General features: G+C 56.3%; 10 protein-coding genes across 22 annotated transcripts; 5 read left to right on the top strand and 5 right to left on the bottom strand.

Annotated features, from left to right (window-relative positions):
- On the bottom strand, positions 1 to 1,111 carry KVP17_000007 (uncharacterized protein; the record flags this gene model as incomplete). 2 transcript variants are annotated; one of them, XM_068517909.1, is made up of 1 exon in its annotated part: positions 1 to 1,111. In XM_068517909.1, a coding segment is annotated over one exon (1,111 nt), but the record flags the coding sequence as incomplete, so codon positions are not given. The 2 variants fall into 2 exon arrangements, with proteins under 2 accessions (XP_068373643.1, XP_068373642.1); XM_068517908.1 differs by having other exon boundaries at positions 23 to 1,111.
- Positions 1,112 to 1,234: 123 nt separating this feature from the next.
- On the bottom strand, positions 1,235 to 5,901 carry KVP17_000006 (uncharacterized protein; the record flags this gene model as incomplete). Of its 4 annotated transcripts, XM_068517756.1 has the most annotated exons (4): positions 1,235 to 2,228; positions 2,256 to 3,585; positions 3,614 to 5,842; positions 5,871 to 5,901. In XM_068517756.1, 4 exons carry the CDS (start codon positions 5,899 to 5,901, stop codon positions 1,235 to 1,237), a joined length of 4,584 nt encoding a protein of 1,527 aa, XP_068373640.1.
- A 23-nt stretch (positions 5,902 to 5,924) lies between these two features.
- KVP17_000003 (uncharacterized protein) lies at positions 5,925 to 6,986 on the top strand (the record flags this gene model as incomplete). 2 transcript variants are annotated; one of them, XM_068517493.1, is made up of 1 exon in its annotated part: positions 5,925 to 6,986. In XM_068517493.1, one exon carries the CDS (start codon positions 5,925 to 5,927, stop codon positions 6,984 to 6,986), a length of 1,062 nt encoding a protein of 353 aa, XP_068373633.1. The 2 variants fall into 2 exon arrangements, with proteins under 2 accessions (XP_068373633.1, XP_068373634.1); XM_068517494.1 differs by having other exon boundaries at positions 6,036 to 6,986.
- A 99-nt stretch (positions 6,987 to 7,085) lies between these two features.
- On the bottom strand, positions 7,086 to 7,688 carry KVP17_000004 (uncharacterized protein; the record flags this gene model as incomplete). The annotated part of the gene is made up of 1 exon (XM_068517572.1): positions 7,086 to 7,688. One exon carries the CDS (start codon positions 7,686 to 7,688, stop codon positions 7,086 to 7,088), a length of 603 nt encoding a protein of 200 aa, XP_068373635.1.
- A 42-nt stretch (positions 7,689 to 7,730) lies between these two features.
- On the top strand, positions 7,731 to 9,209 carry KVP17_000010 (uncharacterized protein; the record flags this gene model as incomplete). Its single annotated transcript, XM_068518154.1, has 1 exon — positions 7,731 to 9,209. The coding sequence occupies one exon, from the start codon at positions 7,731 to 7,733 to the stop codon at positions 9,207 to 9,209; it is 1,479 nt and encodes a 492-aa protein (XP_068373649.1).
- Positions 9,210 to 9,431: 222 nt separating this feature from the next.
- KVP17_000002 (uncharacterized protein) lies at positions 9,432 to 10,001 on the bottom strand (the record flags this gene model as incomplete). Of its 2 annotated transcripts, XM_068517396.1 has the most annotated exons (2): positions 9,432 to 9,939; positions 9,970 to 10,001. In XM_068517396.1, the coding sequence occupies 2 exons, from the start codon at positions 9,999 to 10,001 to the stop codon at positions 9,432 to 9,434; spliced, it is 540 nt and encodes a 179-aa protein (XP_068373631.1). The 2 variants fall into 2 exon arrangements, with proteins under 2 accessions (XP_068373631.1, XP_068373632.1); XM_068517397.1 differs by lacking the exon at positions 9,970 to 10,001 and having other exon boundaries at positions 9,432 to 9,959.
- Positions 10,002 to 10,160: 159 nt separating this feature from the next.
- On the top strand, positions 10,161 to 11,971 carry KVP17_000009 (uncharacterized protein; the record flags this gene model as incomplete). Of its 3 annotated transcripts, XM_068518054.1 has the most annotated exons (3): positions 10,161 to 10,191; positions 10,218 to 11,491; positions 11,519 to 11,971. In XM_068518054.1, the coding sequence occupies 3 exons, from the start codon at positions 10,161 to 10,163 to the stop codon at positions 11,969 to 11,971; spliced, it is 1,758 nt and encodes a 585-aa protein (XP_068373646.1).
- Positions 11,972 to 11,994: 23 nt separating this feature from the next.
- Positions 11,995 to 13,004, top strand: KVP17_000001 (uncharacterized protein; the record flags this gene model as incomplete). 3 transcript variants are annotated; one of them, XM_068517261.1, is made up of 2 exons in its annotated part: positions 11,995 to 12,557; positions 12,587 to 13,004. In XM_068517261.1, 2 exons carry the CDS (start codon positions 11,995 to 11,997, stop codon positions 13,002 to 13,004), a joined length of 981 nt encoding a protein of 326 aa, XP_068373630.1. The 3 variants fall into 3 exon arrangements, with proteins under 3 accessions (XP_068373630.1, XP_068373629.1, XP_068373628.1); XM_068517260.1 differs by having other exon boundaries at positions 11,995 to 12,594; XM_068517259.1 differs by lacking the exon at positions 11,995 to 12,557 and having other exon boundaries at positions 12,663 to 13,004.
- A 3-nt stretch (positions 13,005 to 13,007) lies between these two features.
- KVP17_000005 (uncharacterized protein) lies at positions 13,008 to 14,536 on the bottom strand (the record flags this gene model as incomplete). 2 transcript variants are annotated; one of them, XM_068517666.1, is made up of 2 exons in its annotated part: positions 13,008 to 13,315; positions 13,345 to 14,536. In XM_068517666.1, 2 exons carry the CDS (start codon positions 14,534 to 14,536, stop codon positions 13,008 to 13,010), a joined length of 1,500 nt encoding a protein of 499 aa, XP_068373636.1. The 2 variants fall into 2 exon arrangements, with proteins under 2 accessions (XP_068373636.1, XP_068373637.1); XM_068517667.1 differs by having other exon boundaries at positions 13,253 to 14,536.
- A 933-nt stretch (positions 14,537 to 15,469) lies between these two features.
- Positions 15,470 to 16,266, top strand: KVP17_000008 (uncharacterized protein; the record flags this gene model as incomplete). Of its 2 annotated transcripts, none has more annotated exons than XM_068517957.1 (1): positions 15,470 to 16,266. In XM_068517957.1, a coding segment is annotated over one exon (797 nt), but the record flags the coding sequence as incomplete, so codon positions are not given. The 2 variants fall into 2 exon arrangements, with proteins under 2 accessions (XP_068373644.1, XP_068373645.1); XM_068517958.1 differs by having other exon boundaries at positions 15,470 to 16,213.
- Positions 16,267 to 16,278: the final 12 nt, after the last annotated feature.

The following is a 16,278-nucleotide window of genomic DNA, read 5'->3' as shown; positions in this document are numbered from 1 at the left end:
CGCGCATGAAACCTGGTCCAACAGCGCCGTCAAAGACCAGAGGCCATCTCTGACCAAATTGCCCTGACGTCGCAACCAAGTCCAGTCCGTTACGGAAGGTGAAATCGATGGTAGGGTGTCCATCCAGCACTCGAACTTCCGTATCCTTCTTGGGGCTCTCAATAGTGTACTTGATAGAAGGGTTGATGTAGCCAGTCATTTTGATTTGGCCGTTCTTTACCTTGCCAGGGTTAGGGCAGCTGTAGTAGGACTTGTCCAGACCTTTATCCACGAACTTACAGTCTTCACCAGCGGAGTCCATCACCAGGCGTGGCTTGGGGATGTCTACTCGCTTATAGTCACTCATAACGTGCACCAAGTAGGACTTGGTGTATCGGGAGCCGACATAGGAGCCCTTGCCACACACCACTTCCAGTGATTGTCGGTGGTGGTCCTTCTCTCTCCAGAGCTTCACACTCTTGCCATTGGACAAAGACTTGCCGTCGACCGTAACCCACGACCCAGTGGTGCACACAGGGGAGAGTCTGACGTACTTAGCATCTGGCCGGACATAGACGTTATAGACCGAGTTGTCTTCGTTCACGATAGGCGAGATGATCACTCCATTAGAGTTGTCGTCGATACCATCGAGGTACTTGAGCAACGTCAGCTTCGTCGACGCGTCCTGCTTTACTGTGACCTTGTAAGTGCGCGATTCGGAGCCTTTAGGGTCTCGAACCTGGATAAAGACGGGAAGGTCAGCGCCGTCGTCAGGGAGGTCGATCATCTTACGCACAGCCATGGATGCCGACTCCGGCTTCGCGTCCTCGTGACCTTTCCAAGCGAGAGTCACTTGGGGAGCGTGAAGGAACCCGTTATACTCAGGGAAACTCTGGTCAATTTCCGGTGTCAGGGCGATCCGATCCACAGCCTGGGTCACTCGCAGGGTGTAATAGGTCACATCCGGAGCGAATGCGGGCTCCAGCTGACCATGGGAACTGAAAAGACTCTTCAAGGTGGTCCTGTAGACCGGGGATGTGGCATCCGCCTGCTTGGGGCCGGTGGTGGTCTGGTCGGCGAGTACAGCAGTCCACGGAAGGAGGGCACAGAGAATGCGAGATACTTTTAACATTGGAGTCTGTGTGACCAGGTAAAGAATGTCTCACCGAACGATCTACTAAGCGGACTCCGCTCTTAACTCAAATTGAGTAATTAACTTTAGTCAGTCCATATACTGTGGGGTTTGTAGTGGAGATTATTCAGACACCGTAACACGGCCACGTTCAATCTTGTCAGGTGCGCACTCGATACATCTGCCGTTGATCAGCGATTCGCATACTCGCAATCGGCGCCACCGAGCCGGTTCTTCGTCCAACACTCGTGTGCTGGCGCTGATATCGTCCCCTATGACCTGCGTACGGTGCCTGTCCAGCATTTCGGTGAAAAGGGGGAGAGGGTGCGCGGAGTAGCACTCTATGTACGGCAACGTCTCGACTCCCGAGGCAGCACACAGCAGTTCGAACTGCACTCGCGATGCGGCGTTCGGGGCCAGAGTAACCGTGCACGCTTTTTTGTCGATGACCATCCACGACCTGCGCAGCCCGTTATGGAAGCGCAGGCGGAATTCCATCGGCGTCTGAGTCATGTTATGCAGCGAAACAGTGAGGTGAAACGGCGTGCCTGGGAAGCAAGTTGTAGGTGCTTGCAGAGCGCAGTGCACCGGCGGGGGGGTCAACGGCAGGCGAACAGGTAGCATCACCTCCACGGCGGTTGGGGGGAGCATTTTCCGACATTGCGCCTCCACTTTACGCATAAAGGGAGTCGCATCCTCCACGTCGAGTTGACACTCAACCTTAACTCGAACACCGACCTGCTTTGTGGCGTCCTCGAATCCACATGACTCAGGGTAGTCACAGCGCAACGTGAAGAATAGGGAGCCTCCACTGGCCAGCACAGTCGACCCTGATACTTGCTGAACCAGAGTCACTTCAGGACACTTCTTGGCGTCCGGGTCAGGAAGCATTTCGCTTCCTACCTCCGACAGTCGTATGCGCTCGACGTCCACCTTGCTGATCACCGAGATACTGTGTTCTCCGGGGGTGCAAGTAAGCTTGGCAGCCACGACCAAGCTCCTCGGAGACCACTGAGGTAGGTGCGTCGTAAGAGCGCCGACGTCGCGAGCCACGACGTGCACGGGAACTAGGAGCTCCCACTCTTCCACATTCAGCGACTCTGGCAGGTGATCCATGCTGGATAAGAAACTCAATAACCCTCACTTCGCGCAGTCGAGCGGCTGCACATGGGAGACGAAGCTCAAGTAGAGGGGGATCTCAAAATTCGTATCATCAGGCTCCTCGAAAGCCTCCGACAGGGTGGAAAATTTGTCGAAAGCGAAGGACTGCTTAATAGAGGGGGAGTTCGCGAACACGGGCCGCACCGATGGGGACCACTCGCAGGTCCGCATCGAGGTGGCGTCCTCCGACTGGATTCGCCCTTGTCGCTGCCTGATAGGCGAAGACATTGGCAGGCCCCTGGCGTTCTCATCGCTCAGCTCGGGGCGGTGGATTCGAGCATTCACGTCGTGCGTGATTTTTATGCAAATCAGCAGTCGATATGGCTCGTCCGCGAAAGGAGGCAGCCGTATGCAATCCGGCGGCACGCCCTCTTGGTCGATAAACCTCGACTCGCTGACGCCGAACACGCCGCGGTCTCGGTAGAGCACGATACGCCGTTGCGTGGGGGGAAACCGCAGCAGCACGTCCGAGGAGATGGGAGCTACGAATCCAGCTTTCCGCTGCACGGTCACGAGCGCGACCTGGGGTACGTTCCGAAGAAGGTGCTCTGAGGGGTACCCCGACCCGGATATCTCGACACGGAAAAGCTTGTCGGCGTTCATGACGTGGAGTATTCGCGGTCGGAGCATCCGCAATCCATCATCTAGCTTCCGGCCAAATATGGCGCGGAACCCAGATGGCCAAGTTGCCTGAGCCGCCAGCGCCCCGTGAGGCTGCGATTGCATTGACAGGCGCAAGTACTGGTCATCTAATTCCACGCTCTTTGGAGAAAAGCAGACTGCGCGAACCCAGGAGCCGTCGGGGACTGTGTGGGGCCTAGTTGCGCACTCACGGTCGTAGCCCTTGCCCGGCCCGTACTGCGCCTGCAGCTTTATAGCGCCCAAGAGGAAGTACCCGCTGGAGGGGGGGCGAATGACTATAGGGATGGCCGTGGAGCCTGGCCTCAGGCGGAGCAGCTCCCGTCCTTGAGACAGCGGAACGTAATAGCTCTTGGTCTCCATGTCATCATCTTGTTCTGCCTGGCTGCTCCAGCAGTACACGACGAGCTCGATGGATTCCACCAGTAGGTCGCGGGTACCCCGGTTGAGCATTCCTACCTTGTACTGGAGGTTGAACTGGCTGAATACCGCCCCGTCACAGGCGTGACCGTCAGCCCTAATTAGATCTCGCCAGAGAATTGGAACGCTGCGCCAGACGTCGGGCAACTCCCTGCGGTCAGTGCCCAATTCCATGGACCTGTTTTCCGTGACCATAGAGAGCGCTGTGCGCTTGTTGTGGCGCATAATGGACCTATGACCAGTCATAGAGGGGTCTGCATCCGAGCTTTGCAGCTCCCTCACCGCAAGACTCGGCTGGCAAATACACATCAGCGTCCTGCACGCGTTCTGCCTTGTACAGAGCGTACGGCACTCGCGCACGTTTAATCAGCCGGTGTTGAAGCTCTGACAGCAGCGGGCTGAACGCTGGGACACAGCCTGAATGGAAGCCAGCAATTACCGAGTCAGTGTCCTTTGAGCCGATGAACCGCACTGTGCGTGTTCCTTTATCGCACGGAACCGGCGTCTGCGGCGCGAGGCCCACGTCCTTCTCATCCAGCACGTCCATGGGCTCTGCGTACCACTCCACCACGGCGTCTAGGTCCACCTTCCACTCGTGCTTAAGCTCTGGGGGCAGATCACTCGGATCTCTTCGTTCGTGAGCGATCTCAGTCAGCAGCGCGAGCTTCAGGCGGTCGGAAGCGCCTTCCGACTTCTGTGCCTTGCGTGACTCGACTCGCTGCACGCGCTCCCAGCCCTGACCGGGTTTAACCACCGGAGTCGAGGGACAAGAGACGCCGTACTGCAGGAGCAACATGTGGCTGGTTCGACAGAGGTTTGCGTGGTCGGCATAGAGTTTCAGCTGCGTTCGAAGGAACTCTAGGAATTTGGTACGGCTTGTGGGGTCTTGGCTCAGCGAGAGGGCTTCTTCCAGGGTGCACTTGGTGCGAGGGGGCCGGATCTCCACAGAGTTCTCTGGTGGCGTAGGGCTCCTTAGATGTTCCAACTGACTCCAGCTCTGTATGCAGGCTGACAGGCACCGACACACGGCGAGCGAGTACACGCGGGTACCACGCACCTTCTCGGCGGACTTAGCATGCCGAGAGGTCTCGCGAGTGGTCTCCAGAGTGAGCGAGTGTCCGGAGAGCATCGTGGCTGGCGGGGCGGGCCTGCCAGAAGTGCCGTCGTCCTGGTCCTGCTCTCGGTAGGCGAGCAGCCGATCCTGTATGGTATGCACTGCATCGAGTAGTAAAACCACCTTCAGCACGATGAAGAGATAATAAGCCTCCTCTGGCGGGTCCGTGCTCTGAAGGTCCAACTCCAGGCCCGCCAGGAACGAGAGGCGCGCTTCTGCCAGGTACAGCAGTCTGCCCGCGTGCTGCTTGGCGGGAAGCGCCTCCTTGAACAGCGGCGCAGACACGACTCCATCCGAACACGGCTTTCCTAGCTCGCAGGTCGCCTTCCAGTGCGTAAGAAGCCTCCATTGGAAGTAGTTGGCCACGGGCGTAACGGGCTGCGTAACGTCCAGCACGCTATCCGCCAGCGTCAGCAACCCAGCTCGGGAGGGCGGGAAAGAGAAGTCGGCGGGGTCCGACTCGTCCGATCGTAGCTGCTTCCAGACAGCGCACATGGCGTCGGGTTGCGTGGGCGGAGGTCCCACCTGGCACAGGGTGATGTCGTCGGCGGGCAGCCCTGGGGCCATCAACATCTTAATCAGCACAGACTCCCAGACGAAGCCCAGCTGACTGCTCAGGCATGCGAAGGCGTCTACCCACTGCAGCAGCAAGCAGTGTCGCTCAAAGTTCGAAGCCAACGAGGTAACGCGGTCGTTCTCAACCGTCTCCAGACAGGATGCGATCGGCGTGAACGTGGATAAGCAGTTCAGTAGGCGTACTGCCCATCGGTGGTTCACCCTGTACGTCCGACATTCATGCAGCAGTGAGAGCTGCAGTAGTTCCAGCCGCTGTTCTATGTTGACTTGGAGGCAATCCCGAAGTCGAGCTCCGAAGGCTCCCCAGAGCTCTTGGCTGTCCTTGTGGCTATCGGCGTCGAGGACGAGGTGCAATATTCTATCTCGAATGCGGTGACGGCCTTCGCAGTCCACAAGCATCTCCTTCCTCGCCTTCTCAGTGTCCTTGCGGCTTGTCGCGTGGCTGTGAGCCATGACCACCAGTAGCTCATTACACGCGGGGACAGAGTTCAACCAAAGCTGCAAACGGTCCCTCGAGTCGCGGTGAACATTTCTGCCCTCAATCCGCACTACAAACACCTCGACGAACGGCGCCAGAGGGCCAACGCGGTCGTAAACTTCCGCAATGGGCGGAGGCGCGCTGCTGACGGAGAAGCGCCGTTTGTTGTGAGTGGCAGCCGCCGGCGAGGCAGCCGGAAGCGGCTCGTCCTGGGATAGAACAGAGAAGTCCAGCGTGAGTGTCCGAGTGGTAACCAGCCCGGCCGCCGACCGCACTTGAAAACCTGCCACGGTTTTGTGCTCAGCCAGGCGCCCTTTCAACAGATCCACGTGAAACGTCGATGCTGCGTCCAAGACGCCGCAACTGCTCACCTCTAACGACTACGAGCAGATGACGACCCATCAAAATCGGCGAATCTGCGTCAGATGTCACAAGAGACGTATTCCGGCTGCCGTCACGCCCTGCATTCTATCCAAGAGGTGCCTACCGGCTTCGCCAACTTCGAGGCGGCGGGCCTCAAGGACTTGCAACCGACGATGGCGGCAGGCGTTTTGGCGCAGAAGGCGCTGTTTGTGGTCTGCACCGGAAAGGTGACCCCACCGAATGAGAAACAGTCCGTCTCCCGGGTGAAGGTCATCGATATGGAGGGCCGCTCGGGCTGTCTAAAGCTGCCAGCAGGGGTAGACACTGCACAGGAAGGCATTCTCGTGGGAATTATTGAGCCCTTCGTAGCGCTGACTGGGGAGGAGCACTACCCTGTGATCGTGTGCAACGACAAAGTCAAGCTAGTTCCCATCGGTAAGGTCGTTAAGTACAAACGGTGCTCGGCCTTCGCTTTCAGCACAATACCATGCCAAGACGCGGCGGAAGAGGGCTTTCATTTTTGCGAAAAGCACAAGAAGACACAAGATGCAAACGATGATGGATCTGAGCCACTCGGCCTCGCGATCGAGTCGGACAAACTACTGGAGCAGGCTCGCGGAGATCGAGAAGAAGCGTACCTCCTCCGCGTTGAGGAAATCCGTCGACAAGTGAACATGGTACCCCGGGAGAGCGGTCTGCAGATGCGCAGACGGAAGAGTCTGAGGCCTCTGGATCCCTTGGCGACGGAAGGCAGTGGCAGTCTGGTAGACAGTCTGGAGGACGGCACTCGTGCCCTGGCCGAAATTGAGAGACCTGCACTTCCGAGCGCCAAGCTGGTCTTGGAGATAGTAGATCTGGTGGAGGCAACGGAGGCAAGCGAAGAGTTTTCTCAGTTGCTGAGCCACGCCAAGCTACTTCTGCGAAGGCGCTCTTCTCTGGGTCTGCCGTCATCTGCCGACATTGAGAAGCGCACGGCGCTTATGAAACTCGAGAGCATCCTATTGCGCAAGCTGGGCCAAAGTCGCTCGCTGGTAGTGCGGAAGCGACCCTGGATCGAATCAGAGACGTTTCCGTCCAAAAGGTTCAAAAGCACGTCAACAGTACGTCATGATGTTAAAGGTTAAGGTCAACTGGTTCTTTGTAGTCCCTTGCCAGCTCGCGGATTGTCCGCTGTGTTTCGGCATCGCAGTCCTGAAGAGGTTTCGTAGATTCCAACTGAATACTTAGGGTACGAACACGCTTACTTTAGAAAAGTCTGTCTGTAGATCAGTCGTCAGCACAGACGGCCACCAGGCCTCCTCTACCTTGGCTAAAGTCACGTAAACGCGCTTATCCTCTACCCACCACGAGCTCCCATCTGGGTCAACGCGGCTTGATAGCTCGCCATCCAACAGCACCTCCCCTCGAACTCGGATGCTGAGGCCAGCCCGACGAATAGTCACCTCAACATCCTTCGCCAGCGCCAGTTGGCAGAGCAGCAAGTTAACGTCAGTCCAATTCTGGTTCCAGGAGTACTTCTCCGTGCGGCCGCCATTGTATTCGCTGAAGCTCGAAGGGCTTCGAATCCGCGCAGCAGGCGGCAGGTCAACTCGCTTCTCCACACAGTTTGCACCAGCCACTCGAACGGAGTGCTTCGTCTTCTGCTTTTCGAGCGAGTGCATCACCATGGCCTCAATGCGTCCTGGCGGAAACCCAGATTCGTCATTTGGGTTGTTCATTACGTGGAAGAAGTCTGTACGTCGGCCTAAGAAGTCGAACATCGCATCTAGAAAGTCTGTGAGTCCTCCTTGGCTGACTACCTCTAAAAACGCTTCATCGCTGCGCATATTCCACTCTTTACAAAACACAGACACGCAGTGTCATTTTGAATGCGGTGGTTAGTTGGCGACTACGTGATCTTGTGTGCACTGCTTCAGCTGGTGAAGCTGATTCAGCATCTGATCGGGTGCACATCGCCACCTGGAGTGCCCTACGCCAGAAAGGCGGACTGGTCGTGTGCCGCTAATGGTTCGAGACAGGCGTGTAGGATGGCAGAACGAAGAGCCTGTATGTGTTTCATGCAAGATAGCGTCTCCTTTACGCACGGATTCGAGCGACATGTCGAATCGTGGATAGAGGGCCGCAAAAGCGTAACGGAAGAGGAGATCCTGGCCGGAATCCACCAAGTATTGACTCCCAGAGATCCCGAGACGCACTGGTGCTTACCTACCAACCGTAAGCCCGAATACGCTTGGTTGATCGATCAGGATGCACTACTCGATGAATTGTCCAGACAAGTGCTCTGGTTCCAGACCGTTCATTTTCTGCAGTGGTATCGCTACGGTGACAGCCCCGAGGTGCTGTCGAACGAGGGGTGGTGGGCCCTAGTTGTACTGCGGGTCCTCGAGCAGATCGTCAAAGGAAAAGAAGATGGAGATCCTCACTTTTACTGGCGGTACTTCGGACCTTTCGTCCCTCTGCCGGGGATAAGCGACTGTTTTACTGCACACCGCAGGTTTGCTAATTGGATCCAAGTAGGCTTTCTGTATCACAAGCTCACCGATATGCTTCGAGAAGCTCTGGGGATATCCAGCTACTGCACTGATCTTATGGAGGCGCAGATTACCATGACGCGCTCGGAATTCCTTTACCTTTCGCTGCAAGAAACAGTTCATCCGGCGCGGGACAACGTCCTGGTGCTACATAACTCAGGTGAAATGTTTGGCACGATAACACTGCCGAAGTTACTCGCAAACTTCCGCAGCGATGTCGTCGAGCCAGAGGTACACACGACGAAGGACCGCTTCCTCACGTTCATGGGTACGTGGGATGATCGCGGACGTCGCCGCATTCGACATGTGCTCGTGCCGCTGTTGTCACGGCACTTTGGCCGACTGTTCCACACGGATAGGTCCCCTGACTTTCGAGAGTCCTGGAGACGTTCGGAGTTCTGCTTGGTGCCCCGGGGAAACAGGCGGCGGGCCTTCATGGAAAGCGAGTGCCTGGAGATAGGCTCCTGCGTGTGTGTGTACATCTGGGATGATATAGAACTCCTTCCATACAGAGGGAGTCCCGCACACTGGTCTAATCTGGCTCTCTCTTTCAAACTGACCCCAGAGCTGCCCCGCACGCTTCGATCCATCCTGGACAACGTCACCCGAGAGCGGCGCGACGACCTGCTAGCCAACGCGCGGACGTTCAGCAAGTCGCACTACACCTTCGAAGGGCAATTCGAGCAGATCATGGGGTTTGTAAACGGCTCTGGCAGTGATCTGGTCTGCGATGTCTGGATGTCGGATCACCACCTCTCTGCCGAGGTCGAAAATGCCCGAGAGGTGGTTAAAGTTCTTCAGAGCCATTTGGAGTAGGTGGTCGTCCGTAGGCAAGGTTTAGAGGTGCACTCGTGCTATACGTTGTCATTGTCAAACTAAGACGTTGTCATTGTCAAACTAAGACTTCAGTGGTTACTTCATTTGCGCGACGAAACAGTTCCCACACAACAAATGTGAAACTCCGCTTGCTCAACCAAATATCTCCTTCAACAAAATGCCTGTCACCGCCAACCACGGGCTCCGCCTCGACTCTTGAGACTACAACGTGTCTCCAAAGAGGTCGTCGTCGTCATCGTCGTCGCCGAAGATATCGTCATTCGGAAATTCCTCCTCTGGTAGAATCTCCTCCTCCTTCTTGTACTTATCCTCTGCCGGCTCCTCACTCTCGCTGTCGTCGTCGTCGTCCTGACCGCCAGCGTCGTCTGCTTCCTTTCCCCGCACCTCGTAGTACGTGCACTTGGCACAGACAAACACGAGGGTCATGGCGTCGTCAGCCACCCGCTCTGGCAGCTGGAAGTACACCGCTCCGAGGCCCTGGCACTGTGGGCAGGGCCACGATTCCTCCCGAGGCAAAGTGGGGTCGTCTGCCAGCCCCTGAGCGATGTATGAGTGCACGTCCTCTTTTGACCGGAAGTTGAACGTTTGCGCGTCCACCGTGTTCTTCTGCAGGTCGTAGGGGTCCGGATAACCCACATACGCGCAGTTGTGACATGTGAACATCAACTGGTTTCGTTCATGACACTCCTTAGGATACAGCAAGTTGTTGCTGCATACGGCAACCCGCATCACCGCTTACCATTCCGGACAGAACTGTAGATCACAACTCATACGTTCTAAATCGCCCTTTCTCGCGAATCTGCGCTTCTTGGCTGCGCCAGCGCTTTGACGTCTCAGAGAACTCTGGAGTTTGCTGGGGTTCACACATTCTAGTTGATTGTAGACACAATGGCACTCCACTCCACTCCACCAACGAATGCGATAATATTTATGCCGGTCGGAACAGTGTTTGGTAATCGTAGTGAGTCCCCGACTCCGTACAGACAGGAAATGAGTTCGCTATCAGAAACCTGTCCAGAGAAAGGGACGAGCTGAAACGTGCGCTTGAGCAGAAGGAGACCGAGGTGGAGGAATTGGCCCGCCTGAAGACAGAGCTAGAGTTGCGACTAGAAGTCGGCCAACGAGATCTGGAGGACTTGGAAGAGGTCATGGCGTGCGACTTGTGTCTCTCCCGCCAGGACAACATTACGGCAGATATGGCCGTTGAACAGAAGAAGCAGGCGGTGGCCGACAAAAATAAAGCGCTGCAGACCGCCAAGGCAGACGCAGAGGTCGAGAGCGCGTCGGTTGTGCGCCTAGAGAGGTCCACTGAGCAGCTTCAGAACGAGATTAGGGCCCTGCGGTATGTGCTGTCCGAGTCTAACGACAAGAATGAGAAGGCGCAAGAGATGCTAACCACGCTGAGACCGTTGTTGGTGGCAGCTGCGGAGAGAGAGGTGCGGCTGGCCGGTGAGGTCGACACAGAGTTGGCGGGGCTGGCCAAGCTGTCGATGGAGGTGGCTAAACATTCCAATCAGGCTCCTCGGACCGTTGGGTTGCTGTTCTACCCGTTGGGCTGCCCCAAATCCACCGTTCGAGTCGCTGTACCGGGACCTGCTGGACAGGACCTTGTCGATGAAGGGCGGTCCAAATTAGTGGCAGATTACGTTTGCCGCCAGGTGGAGCGGTGGTCGCCGCCTTCCTATTCGGAGACTGGCGTGACGATGCGACTGGGCGAGGCGGTTGCGGAATTTGACGACATCATCGACCATGGGTATCCCTGTCTGACGTCCCTCTTGCTAACTGACTGGGCGAACGTTGGGATCGATAATTGCTCTGTACTTAGACACCTCCCGCTGGACGCGAGCAATCACCAACGAGTTAACGCAGAGGTGCACTCGCTGCTGGGTCGAAGCGTTCGGAGCTTGCTGGTACTGATTCAGCCTCCCGAGCACAGGTCGCTGTCCCTGGTATGGGGGTCTAGGCGGACCGTACCATGTCGAAGAGCGTGTCCCCCGCCAATAGTTGAAGGCAGTGCTCGCACGAGACGGTCGAGGCTATCTGTCCTTGGCGGAACTGAAACGGAACTGGTAGAGAGCTGCGTCAACCCCAGTCTTCCGTTCTGCGACTGCTGTCACACGCCAGGTGTGCTCGAATCACTGACACAAAAGGCATCTGCTACATTTTGGCACTGGACTGAGGCAGACCAACCTGAATCTGCATCGTCAGCGCTGGAGGGGTGCACACAGCGACGTCGTCAGCGCGATGATGGCTTCTTCAAGGTGGGCTGACGAAGAGTCTCTACCCAGCACGCCTCAGGCCTCCTCCAGGGCAAAACCCACTCGGACATTCAGCAGATGATACAGGAGTTTGACACCAGCACGCCTCTCAGGATTTCTAGGCACCAAACAGACCATGGGCCCTTCGCGGTAGAGGCTGGCACTTTCCGATCCGCGGCTGAGTCCCTTACTGAAGCCTTGCGAGAGAATCGACCCTACGACCTTGTCAAGGTGAACGTGGGCTCGCGAACTCTGTACATCGCCGCGGTTTACCAGAGCTCCCCAGAGTGGGCCGCTCAAGCTACCAACGTCTTGCAGGTGGCAAGAACGATCGACGTCTCAGAAAGAGTGCTGTTTTCAGCTCTTGGTCGCAACGAGGGCTCAGACGACACGCGACACCTAGCGACTACGGTGATTGGCCTGCTGTCATGTCCCACTGCCACGCACGAAGACGTGGCCACGCTTGCTATGATGTCGCTGTGACCGTCAATTTGTACTTTATCCTGATGGATGTCCTGCGGCGCAGTATTACTGGTCTGTTAGCAACTGGATCGAGGCGCACGCTAATGCTGGCGACCTACGATGATCGAATTGCTCCGTCTGACGCTGACCTGGAAGATGTGCTGCATGCAGTGCTTGGGAACAAGGCCGACATCACCAGTGACGAGGCCGTAGATGCCATTCCAGCACGTCTACGACAATGCTGGACATGGACGGTGGTTTTGAAGATTCTGATGATCCTGCACTACATTGGAGTGGCGCCGCAGACGCCGCAAGTCTGGCTGAAGCAACTTTTTCTCGACGTGAGGACCAGGCAAGACCAACCACAGAATTCATTGCTCTTAACCTGCAGGTCCTTCCGGGAGGAGGGCGGCGACAACAACGCGGCCCCCCAACACGCCAGGGTTGTGCGACGCTACGCGACATTCCTGTCGACGTTCGTGACTGAACTAACTAGTCCAAGTTCGGTTCTTGCGAAGTCGAGATTATTGCACTACTTGGGGACTCCTGGCTGTCTGAAGGTGGCTGGTGACCAGTTCGTGGACGACGACCTCGACGAACTGCTTGCGTGGGGTCACTGGGAATTGTACTATGCAGAAGGATAAATACGATAAGGACCGTGACTGCGCTTTGTGTAGATTCCTGCCTCGACGAACACGACAAGCTGTTGGTCATGGTACGGGTTGACGACCTCACATCGGCAGTGTTTCTGCGAATCTACCGAGAATGTCTGCGGCTCTTCTCTCTCTATAACGCGGTTATGGTGGAGTATGTTGGCCGCACAGAGCGCTTCGTCCATCTTGAAGACGTAGTCTGTGGCTTGAAGACTTGGGATCGCTACGTCTCGCTGACTGCAAGGATGACTGCACTAGGACACTACGTTCAGGCGTTTCCCAACACCCCAGCTGGAATCATTGGCGTCGCCCAGCCCCCCAAAGCAGTGCGCAAATCCATGCTCAAGCGCCTCCGTGCGCTTGACCACACCTACGAGTCAGAAGACTCCAGCTCAGTCTAGCATTCACATACGACAGTTCGCTTGCATGCAACCCCCCGTTCTGCGAGGAGTTGGGGAATACACTGGGTTGCCTTCGTGGTTAATAACCGAGGGTGATAAACTTCCAATGGGACTCGTAAGGAAAGGTGGCCGGTCGGGCACCTTCTTCAGCCAGTAAGAGGGCACTGGGTGAGGGTGTGCCAGCCGTGACGCTATTGAAGGCTCACGGGCGAAACAGTCGCGCTTGAGCTTCTGCTTTTGATAGTGAATCAAGTACTCCTCCGCATGCTGCGCCGAGAACCACTGGACGGCGTCTGGTATGTAAGGGAAGGCTGAGTTATACCACAGAGCGGGTGCTTACGAGACTCCTTTACGTGCTTGGATGAGAACCGACCATACGGTAGCCCTGCACCGAACGCTGAGCGTAACGGATAAAAAACGTACTCTCTCATCGGGTCCGATCCGCTCGGCGTGTGTACCGTGAGGGAGTTCACCTGCTCCAGCTTCGAGAGTTTTTGGCTAACCTGGGCTTTCGCGGCGATTTCCAACACTCGATCGTTCAGTTGCTTGAACGTAAACGATTTGACGAGGCGCTTCGTCTCCATATTCACCTTCTCGAGCACCAACGTCTGCATAGCGCGGACTAAGCACCACGTGAAAAAGCCGTGAACCACAGGCTTGTTCGGAACGGTGGCGGTGCCATCGGCCACCAGGCCCTTCACGTCCACCGCCTTCACACCTAAAGAGGGAAGCTTTGCCTCGATTACCACCTGGTTCCAGACTGCCGCAGAGAGCTGGAAGGCCTTTAAGGCGGTGGACAGCCCAACCTCCTGCTTTTGCAGCGACAACTCTCGGAGGTCTTTGGTGTTGTCCACCTCCGCCCCCGGAACGAAACGAGGACGTACGTGCTTTTCAAACATGGAAGGGTGCTTCCAAGTGCTGGGATTGTACGTCGCCCGGTAGACCTTGTCGGTGGGGTTGGTAATAGGCCAGATCCCCTTCTGCTTTAGTCCTTTAACGAATCGCATTTTGCTCCCAGTGCCAGTAGGGTCGAGCAATGTCTGGCCTCCAGTGCAGTCCAGGAAGATTGAGAGCTGACACTGCTCCGAGATGTCCGTAAGGATCTCTCGGAGATGAACACATGTGATTGGGTTCAGCTGGCCTCCGTAAGTCAGAAAATCCCACGGGAGGATAGCTTCGTCGTAACCCTCGCCTTCCCAGCCGCTCATGTTATCGATTTGTACCCCGTGGCCTGAGAAGTAAAATACTAAGGAGTCGTGCTGCCGGACGTCGCGCACCAGCCAGTTGAGGGCGAGCATGATATTGTGCCTAGTTGGCAGGCTGAATCGCTCCTCTTCTTTGCGTGGAAGAAGCTGGGGGGATCCCGGCTCGCCTTTAGCGTTCACGAAGTCATGCTCGTCCAAGTTGCCGTCTTGTCTGGAACAGTGTAAGAATACGTAATCTAAAGAATATGACGCATCAGGCGTGCTACAGTCGATGTCCTGAGTGCCGAGGACTCGTATACGACGCTTGCCCATACGCCGTGCCGTCATACAGGTACATGCAGAGGCAGCCTCGGTTCGAGATTTACTGCCCCTACTGCACTCGTCAGGAGTACGTGTGGGCAGCGAGTCCCCGACATCGGGAGTACGACTCGGTGTACTATTGCATTTTCCCATGGTGCTGACCTGTAGACTGAGGAGGGATGCACGTCTGTCAAGAGGCAGACATCGTTGGGATGAAACTCCAGCAAGTTGACGAGGTTCAATGCGAACGCATGAGCGTCATTGGCTGGCCCATACAGGCTGATGTCCTGATGGTACCCACTGTTAGTGTAGCAGCATCCCACCACCACCGCCTTTCGCCGTGGCGGTAACACCATTCCTGCGAGGCGGGTACGATTCCTTCGATTCTCCCTGGATTTCGTGGGACTTTGGCTGTTGCGGCGAGGTGCCGAGGGTTTCCGGGCTCTCCCAGGTCCCACGTCACTTTTGTTCTCCCGAGTCCGCCGCGTCGATGTTCGGGAGATGCCCTGGGGGATCAGGTCCGCCCGGTCGGGCCGTTCCGTCGTGGTAAGGACGTACAGTGGCGAGGCCCCCACCGCCTGTTTTTCCTTGTCTGATGAGGGTCTCTCTGTGGACGTGTGACGTGCCACTCCGATGCCAAGGGGCCACTGGTCGAGGTCCGGCGACTGATTCACCATCAAAATTCGGTGTTTTGAGTAATTTGTGTGCACTCAGCACCGTCCTCATCGTGACCAAAATTGCACTGATTAGTGACACTTTGACACAGCAAGATTGACACCGACTTCACAAGTCCGGGTTCTAACTGCACAGCGGTGAGCTACCTTCTTGTTTGAGCGACTGAACGAAAATCACTTACATCGAGCACAGAAAGATCCGTTGCGTCCGCGTTTTGAGCTTGTAGCGTGTCAGCTCGAATTCCCCTGGCACGGATCATCACATTGAGTGGTAATTAGTGTTTAAATGCCGGCGGTAGCGGCAGTCAAGACTTCCCTCGCTCCTCCCGCGAAACTGGATCCCATTGCACTCAAGCCGGCCCGCCTGCCCAAGCTGCTTTTGTTCATCCCAGGTCCCCACGAGCAATCGACGGCCAGCGCGCGCCAGCTGATGCGGAGCCTGGGTTGGCAGCATTGCGTGGAGGAGGTCGACTGCTCCATTCACACAGCCAAGGCAGAGCACTTGGCATCACTCATTGATCGACCCGCGGTACCCTATCTGTTCTTCCAAGGGAAGACTGTTGGTAATCTAGACCATCTCAACGAAATGGTGCTCTCAGGTGGCTTCCAGAAACTTGCTAACATGTATGAGCGTTGGGTCGACTCAGGTTTTTCGCCTTTGGTCGGATGTGAGTGCGGATTCCAATTGCATCTGGACCCCAAACTCTGCTTGGTGGAGACCGATGTCAAAACCCTAGGAGCTTCTGTGACGTCTGACCCGGATCATGCGGCCTGTCCGGTATTCGCTGTCCCAAACATCACATGTGACTCGGCATTCTGTCCTGGCGTCAACTTTGAGTCTCTCACTACATTAGAAATCCTCTGCGATCTGCTTCTCGATTTTGCCTTCGAGTTCGTTACGACTAACAAACCTGCGCCCACGTTCTCGATAATCCCGAGAAGAATCACCCATCGCCGCTCGTTCTCCGGAAAGACGTTGCGCGAGTACGCTGAGAGCCGCTACCGGACTGACTCTTTGACGGCTACTAACGTGAGATACTCCATCCAGGCACACAGATTTGCCAAGTCCTCATGGACTACGCCGTTATCCGCCAC

Source organism: the organism of the source record quoted next (assembly GCF_019968985.1).
Source record: "MAG: Porospora cf. gigantea B chromosome Unknown PgB_NODE_501_length_16278_cov_135.868, whole genome shotgun sequence".
NCBI classification, from domain to species: domain Eukaryota; phylum Apicomplexa; class Conoidasida; order Eugregarinorida; family Porosporidae; genus Porospora; species Porospora cf. gigantea B.
The sequence above is the reverse complement of the archived record's forward strand: the minus strand, read 5'-3'. Positions and strand labels throughout refer to the sequence as shown.